This window comes from Pan paniscus, chromosome 8 (assembly GCF_029289425.2).
Source record: "Pan paniscus chromosome 8, NHGRI_mPanPan1-v2.0_pri, whole genome shotgun sequence".
Taxonomy (NCBI): Eukaryota; Metazoa; Chordata; class Mammalia; order Primates; family Hominidae; genus Pan; species Pan paniscus.
Genome location: NC_073257.2, coordinates 111,608,218 through 111,620,315, shown reverse-complemented (window position 1 = coordinate 111,620,315; position 12,098 = coordinate 111,608,218). Strand labels below are relative to the sequence as shown.

The 12,098-nt window shown below is 40.4% G+C and overlaps 1 protein-coding gene across 2 annotated transcripts in view; it reads right to left on the bottom strand.

The window, feature by feature from the left end:
* Positions 1-5,057: 5,057 nt before the first annotated feature.
* ENTPD7 (ectonucleoside triphosphate diphosphohydrolase 7) overlaps positions 5,058-12,098 on the bottom strand; it is a 46,909-nt gene continuing 39,868 nt past the window's right edge. For both annotated transcript variants that reach the window (XM_003825457.6, XM_063607851.1), the window contains exons 11-13: positions 10,323-10,408; positions 8,708-8,869; positions 5,058-6,931 (exon numbers count right to left, since the gene is read on the bottom strand). In XM_003825457.6, the coding sequence (XP_003825505.1) occupies positions 6,700-6,931; positions 8,708-8,869; positions 10,323-10,408 (480 nt within the window). In that variant the 3' untranslated portion in view covers positions 5,058-6,699. The remainder of the gene's footprint in view (positions 6,932-8,707; positions 8,870-10,322; positions 10,409-12,098) is intronic.

Here is a 12,098-nt window from a genome sequence, read left to right as displayed (position 1 = left end):
TTGTCGTTAGTTAATAACTGAGTCAGCAGAGGGCAGTATGACCCAACCCAAAGAACCATATATTAATGCTTCTACAGTTGCCTCCAAGGAAGTAGCAACTCATGAGTAAGTTAAGGTTTCAGATGTTTTACTTCATTTTTCTTTTATTACAGATGATGAATACATTTGGAAAAACAACTGGTTGCATTTAGCTATATAACTGTATTATATCTATGAGCTTCTGGTGAATGATTATCTTAGGGTTTTTTTTTTTGTATTTATGTTATTCCCAGCACTCCCAGACACATATCAAATATTGAATTAGTGAATGCATGAATGGAAAATGGATAATTACAGATTGATGTTCCAAATACCTTTTTCCAAAAAAACAAGTCATCACATACCTATAGGATTAAATAGATTTCCCTTAATATTTTCAAAGGTCTCTCTGCACTTACGTCCATTGTTTTTAAAACATGAAGGAAATTAAAACACATGGCTTTCTTAATCAGTCAACCTAGAATTTTTTGTCTGTAACTTAGACTGACAAATACTATCTATTGTAGCCGGGGTAATGACTAGCAACTCCCTAAAGCAATGTTGGTTGCAGAGATCAACACTGATAATCATGATTTTAGGATAACCAGTTTATCTACAGCTACCCTTGTGGTCCTGGGATGAATGGTGGGTTATATATCAGCATATGTAACACATATACCCATGTCCCTGCATAAGGGAGAATGCATCACCTCTCTAACATGCATCACACATTTTCCTCAACACTGACCTAAAATGTTTGTCAGTGAGAATTTTAAGAATTCAAAATTTAACAAAATTATTGTTTAATGTGAAGCAGTAGAAAAACAGAGTCTTAACAACTCCCCAAAGCAATGTAATACAGGCAGCCTTTGGTTTTTTAAAGTGTAGATCATAATAAAAAGATGTCTTTCACTACACTCCGCAGAGGCCATTGATCAAGGTAGAAATAAAGGGGGAGTACACGGCATGTACTTCAGGACTTCAACTAAAGGGTAATTGTGGAATGAGAATTTCAAATACAACATAGTAACTGAAACATTAGAAACCAAAGTATGTGTCTGGGATCCCTGCTTGCAGAAAAACATTTATGAAGCTAGTAAGGGGCGGTCTTCACCAGCAGCAGGCCAAATGCCGGCAAGTGCTCTGTAGGAGGGGCCACTTAGGAAAGTACCAGGGCTGCCTTGGAGTGGAGAAGGAGGAGTGGCCACCAGAGGGTATACAAGTGGTTGCCCTTTAAAAGAAGAGGCTCAGGAGCAGACATGTCTTTATGCTAGCCTGAAGTCATGCATGTGTGGCTATACATAGCCTGTGATTCAGAAAACTTTTCAACTTTGGTTTTCATAAAAATGGCAAGCAGTGATGGATTACATTTTAAAAGTGAAAGCCCTTGTAGTATGAGTAATGATTCAGTTTTACTAATAAAAGGATCTCCGTATTGCTCAGATTTTCAGAGAGAGAAAATGGTCAACTGGTGTGTTATTCCTTCCTCGTCCCTCTGATAACGGTACTGACAAACTGGAAAATAATGAAATATTAGAGCAAAAGAGAAATGTGTAATAACACAAGAGAAGTCTATTAGGATATAAGGAAGATAAGTAGACAGAGCAGGCTTAAAATGAAGCTTGAACAAGCCATCTGCAGAAACAGAAAACAGGGTAGATGGGACACCCAAACAGGGTGGTGCCACAGCTTTCCAACTTAGATCCAGGTTATGAGAGAATGAGCCAAGAACACAACCTAAAAGTTTTCAATTTGAGGTATATTCACTGTTTGCTATTCTATAGTATTAATCAAAATATTATTGACTAATAATCCTGTTATTATTAATCACAACTTTTGGTTTTGAGTCTTAGTTTTTTAACAGCAATATTTTTTGTAATACCAGGAAAATCCTCACAAGTTATTGCCCCAGGGGCTGGAATCTGGAGCTAGCGTCCCTAAGAGACTAATATGGGAGAATTTGAAACATCTGCTATTTCTACCATAATTCTTATTCCCAATCAACATTACACCACATACCACAGCAAAAAGGACAATTAGATACTAGTTTTGAATTAATTTGAAAAGTTTAAAGACAACAAAAAGAAACAGCCCTCTGTTTCTGTAACAGAGTCTGGAAACTGCCCAAGAATTACAACGAAGTTCTTTAATGAGGTAGATGTAATAGGCATTTATACCTTCATCCAGGCTGTAGTCATCTAATGAATTGCTTGGATGTTGTAGTAAAGGAAATTGTATAAAATTGTTTTAAAAAGATGTATAAAATTTAAAAGTATGAAAAGAAATACAGGAACAAGAATAGATGTAGTGAAAACTTGGCACTATTTCTGACAAAGTATTTTTTTCAAAGTTTATTCCTAAATGTGAGCAAAGCAGTCATAAATGAATGTCAGAAGCAGTTGTAAAGATGGGGCATGGTTAGTTGTGGCCAGCTGTTTTATAAAAAATAGATTCTGTTTATACTTGCAGAAAGATTCTGTTAATGAGCATTTCATTGTAGCTGACAAAGTAGTTGGGGTGTCTGTGTTACAGAGAAAACTGGGGCCTAGGAGGCCAGTCACTATGACTTTGCACATATTACAACTGTTCTAGGCCTCAGTTTTATCACCCATATAAATCAAGGGGGTTGACCAGAAGCTTTAAAACTCTTCTGAAATTTATTATGATTACTATTAGAAACTCTGTTCCCACCAACCTTATCATCAGGGGTTATGGATAAAATAGGAGGCTCTTTTGGGCAGCCTGGTCTTCTAAACCAAAGGACAAAATGCTCTTCCCAAAATCATATGATTTTTCTACCTTGTCTTCTGCCTTTAGTTTCTAATCTTGTCTAGCCTCTTTGTTTGATAGATGAGAACCGAACCAGAGATGGTAAGTGACTGGCCTGGGGTACCAGAGCTAGTAAATGACAAAGCCAGAACTAGAATCCAGGTCTGCTATTCGTTAAGCCTACTGTTCTTTCCCTTAAGTGATACCACTCACTTGTCTTTCATCCCTGACAAAAAACAAAACATAAAACTGTGAGAAGCATCTGTTTAGATGATACCAGTGAGAAGTATAAATTATTTCAAAAATATAAATATGGATGTGATAATAAATGTTAATGCCTAAAAACACTAGCTTAGCAAGTGCATGGCAGACATTTTTCAGCAATCACTGGATATGATCTTGAAGTTAAAGGAATCTCTTAGGATGAGGAGGGGGTGGGGCAGGATACTTTGGAAGACATTTGGAGAATAAATAGAAGATTGGTGGAAAGTGATGAAAATTTCCCAGACCAGAATAGACACTGTGGACTACTAGAGCAGGGAGGGAGAGAGGAGGGCATGGATTAAAGAACTATCTGTTAGGTACTATGCTCACCACCTGGTGATGGGATCTGTACCCCAAACCTCAGCATCACTCAATATACTCATGTAACAAACCTGCACTTGTACCCCCTGAATTTGTTCCTTGGTGTGGGAACAAAAGTTTCCCAGATTAAGGAAATTCAAGGAGCTAAAGTACAGAGAGAAAAAATGGTATAATTTGGCTTAGAGTTAACTGCAACTTAAGTGAATGAAATGCCACATAAATGGGTATTTTACATATTTTTCATTACGTTCTTATGACAAGAATTTTGGGGAAAGTGATGGATTGTGCTATCACAAGACTAAAAAGCATCACTACAAGCCGCGGACTCCTATTTTGACGTGTGTGACCTGTCTCAGTAATAACAAGAGTCCTAAAACAGTTCAGGTTCATTGTCTCTGTTAACAAGAGTGGTTGGTAAGATTCAAAGGAACCAGTGGAATGTGAATTTTATGACACCATAATTATCTTCATGGGAGAACCACCAAAGTGCAGAAATGCAAATAGAAGAGAAATCTTTAAAAACCAAAGGGTATGGCAAGATAGATTTCTGCTCCTAGAAGCAAATTATTTTATTATAAGGAAGAAATATATTTAAGTAATTGGCCCTCAGCAAGGAGTAAGTGGCTTTTGTTTCTAGCTAATAAGATTTCATTTAAAATCTATTAATTGGGAGAAGAGAATAAACAAAGGAGCCCATACCAATAATAAATATTCAGTTCTTCTGAGGGATATGACAAAATTTTCCTTCAGTACTGTGGAACTCCTGGAGACCTTGCTCATGGCCTAGATCCCATAATATCAAAGTAATGAACAGGAAATAACACATTAAATACTCCAAGACAAAATAAGAATAAGAAATACATATATATTGAAAAAGTGATAAATGTAGGTATCCTGAGATTCTCAACTATAAAAAGAACAGTAATAGCAATTTGAATAATACACATAAAATCCTTAAGAGTGTCTGCTACATAACAAAGGCATAACAAATAATGGCTATTATTACAGCCAGGATGAAGAATACTAATAAGAGCTTTCAAACTGGACCAACCACTACTTCCCTGATTCAAGTTCATTTTTAGCACATGAACATGATCACTGTTAGCCAGTGAAGTAGCTTCTGACTAGATCATTGATTAGATCTCACAAAAAAACCAAAAACAATATATGGAAACCAAGATGAGAGCAAAAGAAAACGTTACCTGAGTAGGCAGCTAAAACATATTTTGACATTATTTTTAAGCAGCATTCATAAGGTTCACGGAGCACAGATAATAAAAGAAAATCAAAGCAATGTAGAAGTCTTAAAAACCAAAGGAAATTGCTATGAAAGAAACCCTAATGAAAGGTTAAGAGATTTCCAAACGAAACAGAGGGCAGGTGCAGTAGCTCATGCCTGTAATCCCAGCACTTTGGGAGGCTGAGGCGGGAGGATTGCTTGAGCCCAAGAGTTTGAGACCAGCCTGGACAACATAGGCTCCATCTCTAAAAAAATAAAATAAAAAATTAGCTGAGTGTGGTGGCGCACACCTGTAGTCCTAGCTACTCTGGAGTCTGAGTTGGGAGGACTGTTTGAGCCCAGGAGGTTGAGGCTGCGGTGAGCCATGATGTTGCACAACTGCACTCCAGCCTGGGTGACAGCGTGAGGCCTTGTCTCCAAGAAAAAAAAAAAAAGGAACAGAGTCTTTGCATGCTTAATCCATGTTTATCTAATTTTAAAACAATACAAGACTGGTCATCTTTTTATCTACCAACCAAGGGTCAGTATACTTATTTTTATCTTAGTTTATTTCTAGGATGATCTTAATTTCTTTTTCCCTGTTTTATGAAGCATTTAGTTCCTTTCTGTTCCCAGCATGAAATTTATTTTTGAAGAATTCTACTTTTGTTTTCTTTAAAGCCAGGGACATTCCCCCCTATTAATCTAATCCCAGAAATCAAAGGTGACGAAAAGAAAAGAAAATGCTCCCAGCCGTGGGAGCATATTCGTGGAAAGGACATTCAAGGCTACATGTAGGAAAGGGTAAAATATAAGAAAGATTCCATGCGGACCCTGATGAAGAGAAATCCTCATGCAATTTAATGGCTAAATGTGGAGGAGAAGCAAAGCTCTGGAAGGGTAGTGGGTGAAGATGTAATTATTATGGCTTTTCCTCTCGCTTCATTAATGGAAGTGCTGTTTGTGACTCAGCAGTCTCTTAATAGAGGTTCTGAAAGTTGCCAGATGGCTTATTAACAGATTGATCTATTCCAAATTTGCTCCCTTTCAGACATTCCAAGAGTCAGAAATTGAGAAACTTCTATTTCTCAGAAATAATTAATAAGAACTTTGATTTTATTGCCTTTGCCCACTCTCCTGATTCTGTTCCCCTTTTCTTTAAAAACAACCCAAATACATTCCCCAAACTACATACTGATTTTAGCAGTGAAATGAAAGAACTCTCTTTGTATCTTCCTGTGTAAAGGCTCACAAAAACAGGCCCAGGGAACAGTGACCTAAAATCAGACAAATCCAGGTTCCCAGTCCCCATCACAGTTTCTCCATCCTACTAACACACTTAAGGCTCAAAAAGCAAAATTAATGCCCAAACGGCCTGTGAGGCACATAAAAATGGAAAAATTTTCTATCCTCGTCATACCAGGCATCAGATAAGATACTAAAATCTTCCACAGACCATTCATTTAGAAGGGGTTCTAACCTTTAAAATCATGTACTAACATCATCAACACTACGACAGGGATCTTGGATCACACCCATGATGGCTTCTTTGTCAAGTAAGCAAGGAAGTTATATCATTTTGGTGCCTGGAAATTCCTATGTGGTCGATTGAACTGCAAAGATCTTGGATCCCTGTTAAAGGCTGTGGATCTCCACATAAATGATATCTCTGTTACAGAGAAAGAAGGGGCTGCTGCACTTGCTAGAATGTCTCTGGCTTTGTATCAGATGCTACAAGTTTCATTTCAACCAGGCTTCCAGTGTGCCAAATGCCAAACTTCATGCTTTAGCAAGGGAAGAAAAGGTGAGATTCTAGGAACACACCAGACCTCTCAGAAGGAGTCGAAGCCTGCTTCACTTGAACAAAGCTTGGTCCCCCGTATTAGCACCAATCTCCTGTCATTTAGTTCCTCACAGATTAAATTATAGCTTCTCTCAGAGAAGACCTGGGTACGGAGAAGGAATTACGGTAGAAAGTAAAGTAGAAATTCCAAGGGCAAATATCCACAAGGTCAGACATCACAGCATCTGAGGCTATATAAGAAAGTGGAGGAATTCAATGAGCAGCAACTCGGGGGTGCTCAAGCTTCTCTAGTCCTGGTCCAGCCTCACGGCCCCACCTGTACTCCCATCATGGGCACCACCTCTTCAAGCCACAGCAAGTCCAATGGAGCTGAGGCTCGTGTTTGTCGGTGGTGAATTCGGCGTAGCCGCAGAAGGTATAGGACGATGGCCAGTAGCACCACCAGGATACAGGCAAAGAAGAGATAGTGGTTGTATACAAAGGAGAGACGGAACCAGCTACCATGGGCTTGTCGGACACCTTCCTGCCGAAGATCCCTAGGGAAGAATTAAGAATTTGTAGGTGGAAAAAACTGTTAAGTTTCAGAGGGAGACATTTACTGATTTGAAAGGCCCAGTAGTGTTATCACATTTATTCCATCCACGTAAACATTTTATGACACCAGCTCCACAGAGCAGGCAAAGCTGAAGAACATCCCCCGCCCCAGGAGCCCTTCTGTGTCTTCCTTCCCACGGCCTCCAGAAGGGACCTCCAGGCTTACACCCTCCAGAATCTAAGCCAAGATGGGAAGGCCTTTGAAATTGAATCCCAAACAATGAACAGAAAGGCTAGATTGATCACCTGTAACATAAGTCTTAAAATATGGCTTATAAATACAGTACTAATGAGAATAGGGTATCCCCTGAATCCAATAAAGAAATCAGAGTGTGTCTAAATCCTTTTTTTAAAGTTGCTGTGCAGCCAAGTGCAGTGGCACATGCTTGTAATCAAAGCACTTTGGGAGGCCAGGCCAGGAGAATTGCTTGAAGTCAGGAGTTCAAAACCAGCCTGGTCAACATAACAAGACCCCATCTCTGCAAAAGAAAAATCAAAAAATTAGCTGGGCATGGTGGCGAGCACCTGTATTCCCAGCTACTCAGAAGGCTGAGGCAGGAGAATCACTTGAGCCCAGGAGTTCAAGGTTGCAGTGAGCTAAGAACACGGCACTGCCACCACACTCAGCCTGGGCAACAGAGCAAGACCCTGTCTCAAAAAAAAAAAAAAAAATAAAGGTACTATGTTTCCTTAGGATCTAGGATATATCTAAATAAAGCTGTTACCTGATCAACTGTATTACAGTCAGATAAAAATAAGGCGATATGAAAACCAAGTGTAATGGTCCACCTGGCTAGAACAGAAGCCACTCTTCAGCAGTCCAGATCCAGATCTAGTTTTGTCTGGTTTGACCTGCAGTGTTCTTCTGGAATGCGAATCTCTAAACTGAAAGACTTCATAAAAAATATGGATTTCTGACTTTTCTGGACAGATGAGAACTGGCAAATGCTGGGACAGTGCTTGTGCGTGACAGTAACCAGCCCATTAACTGGGATACATGCTCCAGTTGTGGGCAACCCCCACCTAGCCCACTTCCCTCACTTCTGTCGCCTGCCTGGCTGCTGACGGTATTGAGTTTAGAGGAACAGACATCAAAGATACAAAATTCATCTGAGTTTATCTGAAATAGTCCAGGGTACAGAGTACCTAAAAATTGTCCCAAATATCTGACAGTACATAAAAGTAAGGCATCAGGCTACCAGAGTTTGATGAAAGTAGCCCCACTAAAAACATCTCACGTCCTTTATTCTAATTCTGACCCACCAAAAAGCCTTCTAAGTCAATGACACAATGTCTGGAGTGCCTCTGTATGTTATGAAAGATTGCTCTAGACATCCTACCCCTGTTCTTTAGTCAGATGTGTTTTCCAGGGTAACCCAAGAATGACATTTTAGCTTGTCAGTATCTTGGAAGTGATTAGTAAGAGCTCAGTCCTAAAGACTGGTTTGTTGTGAGTAAACAAATAAAGCTGGATTTCTGAAACAGCAAAGCTGAGACTCCAGACCAGTAATGCTCAACCTTCTTTCTGTTCGAGCATGCCTGGTAGTAACAGTGGCTCACATGGAAGTAAAGGAGTTTGTTTTTGTGAGGGGGTAGAGAGGAAGGTCACTTAAGACCTATTCTAAGCTGGTTAAAAAAAAAAAAGAAAGAAACCGATTCTGAGGCATCAACTGATATCCTCTGAGCTCAAGATACCAGATTGGTCAGTCTTACTTTACCTGAGTGGTAAGAATCGTGTTTTATATAGAATGGCTCCCAGCGTCCACTGAACCTCTCGGTCATACACCAGCTGGGCTGTCCGCAGGTTTGGGTAGTCATAGGGAAAGTGGAATCCTTCATGTAAGACTTGGTACATCCAAGCCGATTTAAAACACTGATATCTGTGTGACAAAAATAATTAAATTTTAAAAAAAGAGAAAAGAATTCTAATACTTTCCTTTGCAATAAGCCACTCCGTATTCCCACAAGTTATTAAAAGACCTACCTCCTCCCGCTTCACCTTCCTCACCTCTAAGTGGGTTATTTCTAAGTCAGCCTACTTATCTTGTGTTTACCACAAAGGCAATAATGATACTGTGGCTGTGTTTTTCTTTTTCTTTTTTTTAAGAGTCCCTATCTTCAGAGAGCATATTAAAATATCTGCAAATGTAATTATATGATGTTTGGGATTAGCTTCAAAACAACCCAGTTGAAGTAAGAGGGGGATTGTGGATGGGAAAACAGATAAAAACAAGATGGGCCAGGAGCTGATAAATGTTAGTAGGAAAGCAGGGTGACAGGTACACAGGAGTTGATTACACTATTCTAGTTTTGTTTATGTTAAAACAATTTTTTTTTTTTTTGAGACAGAGTCTCACTCTGTCACCCACGCTGGAGTGCAGTGGCGCGATCTCAGCTCACTACAACCTCCACCTCCTGGGTTCAAGCAATTCTCCCTGCCTCGGCCTCCCGAGTAGCTGGGATTACAGGCACCTGCCACCAAACCCTGCTAATTTTTGTATTTTTAGTGGAGAGGGGGTTTCGCCATGTTGGCCAGGCTGGTCTTGAACTCCTGAACTCAGGTGATCCACCCACCTCAGCCTCCCAAAGCGCTAGGATTACAGGTGTGAGCCACCATGCCCGGCAATTTTAAACAATTTTTAACTAAAACATTTAAAAATGAAAGGACCAATGAACCATACTGGCAAAATGTTATTTGTTGAAGCTGTGTGATAGTTACATGAGGGTTTATGTTGCTATTCTCTCTACTTTTCTATATGTTTGATATTACCTATAATACAAAGTTAAAAAAAAAATCACTTTTGGCCGGGCCCAGTGGCTCATACCTGTAATCCTAGCACTCTGGGAGGGCGAGGCAGGCGGATCACTTGAGCTCAGGAGTTCAAGACCAGCCTGGCAACATTGCGAAACCCCGTCTCTACAAAAAAGATACAAAAATTGGCCAGGCATGGTGGCACGTGCCTATAGTCCCAGCTACTTGGGGGGCTGAGGCAGGAGAATCGCTGGAACCCAGGAGGCGGAGGTTGCAGTGAGCTAAGATCATGCCACTGCACTCCAGCCTGGGCAACAAAGTGAGACTCTGTCTCAAAAAAAAAAAAAAATCACTTTTGTTGTCAAATCACTTGATGAGAACTCTGTTTGGTAACCACTGATTTCTTCTGGCTTTGCTATAATAGGCTCACTATTTTGGCCCCTATCCCTGAGAAAATCAAGTCTGGAATAATCAAATGCTCCCTCAACATGAAATCTAATCTGCATTATTGCTCACTCTCCATTATAATCTGCCATCTAGATTTTAAGTCCACATCTAAGGAGGAAAGGGAAGTAACTTACTTGAGTCGATGCTCATCTGCATGTGATGAAAAGAGGCCATTCTTGAATCTCTGAGTTAGTACCGACCAAGTCATGCCACAGTAATCCTGGATCAACCACAGAGAAATAGTGCAACATGAATTTGAAGGCAAACTCTCTACCTTCCCCACAGTCACAGCTGTTCCATTTCTAAAGTTACTTGTGGGCTACCAGCTGACAAAGGAAAACAGAAATGGTGTGTTCATTCACTAAACACTGCGTCATACCCCTGTTTATTCCCGTCATCCCATGTCTAGCACCAAGCCAGCTTGATGTGGCTTCTGAGCCTCTTAGGCTTCAGAGGGGCTGAGGTTAGGACTAACAAATAGCAACGTCAAAAGACAAAGATAGTTTCATTCTACTCCACATAGGACTGACATGAGCAGGGAGAGCAGATGGAAGAGGATGGTTAGAAACCTGTCATTGGCCTCCCTCGGTGTTGTAATTCTCACCAAAATAATCATTCCTTTTGGTTTGTTCAGTAAACTAACATTTACTGAATGTCTGCTATGTGCCAGGTGCTGTTCTAGATGCCAGGGAATCATGCAGTAAATAAAACAGACAAAAATTCCTGTCCTCAGGAAGCTTACATTCTAGTGGTAGGAGACAGACAATAAACACACACACACACACACACACACACACACACACACACACACACACACACACACACACGGTACGTTGGATAACATAAATGCTCAGGGGAAAATAAAGCAGGAAAGGGCAACAGGTAATATGGGGAGCGTTGTCATTTTGGATAGAGTGGTCCCAGAAGGTGGCTCTGGGAAGATAACGTTTGAGTCAAAGTTAAAAAGGTAAGGGAAAAAAATCGCTTTTACGTGGAAAAGATAATATGTTAAGCCCAATAACTTGAGCCTTTTGGTGTTCAAGGGAATAGAATTTGAAGAAGTTTTGAGATAAGAGAAAGAGTCAGGCCATGGATAGTTAGGGAGCTCTGGGCTCCAGAAAAAAAGGGAGCATGAAGGTCGTCCTGGAGGCTGGAGAGAAAGGAGCAAATACAAACCAGGTGTCCCACAGTATTTCTTAAGGACTGTCTTTTGGGAGCAGAATAGTACAGATACTGCAGATATTATTCTGCTGGAAGCCTTACACTAAGAGAACCCTAGAGAATTGTAAGAAAGAAAGAGAAAGGTAGGCAGGGAAGAAGGAGGGAAGGGAGGGAGGGAGGGAAATATGAGGAGAGGCTGGGTACGGTGACTCACGCCTGTAATCTCAGCACTTTGGGGGGCCAAGGCGGGCAGATCACCTGAGGCCAGGAGTTCCAAACCAGCCTGGCCAACATGGCAAAACCCCATCTCTATTAAAAATAACAAAAATTAGCCAGGCATGGTGGTGGGCATCTGTAATCCCAGCTACTCGGGAGGCTGAGGCAGGAGAATCACTTGAACCCGGAAGGCAGAGGTTGCAGTGAGCTGAGATCATGCCAATGCACTCCAGCCTGGGCTACAGAGCGAGACCCCATCTCAAGAAAAAAAGAAATATGAGGACAGATTCTCCCATTCGTTTCTCTGATGAAAAAGATAGAGACACGCAACAATTCAAAGAGATGGCCCTAAATAAAGCAGAAAATGATAGAAAGCTGGCTAAACTTTCATCTGTCCAGGTACCAATGATTTAAACTTATATGATGCTTAAGTCCTATATATGCTCAGAGTGAATTTTTACTCCTCTATTTTAAATCTAAACAAACTTCCACCATCATTGCTTTTTACAACATCTAATATTCCCAGGGACCCC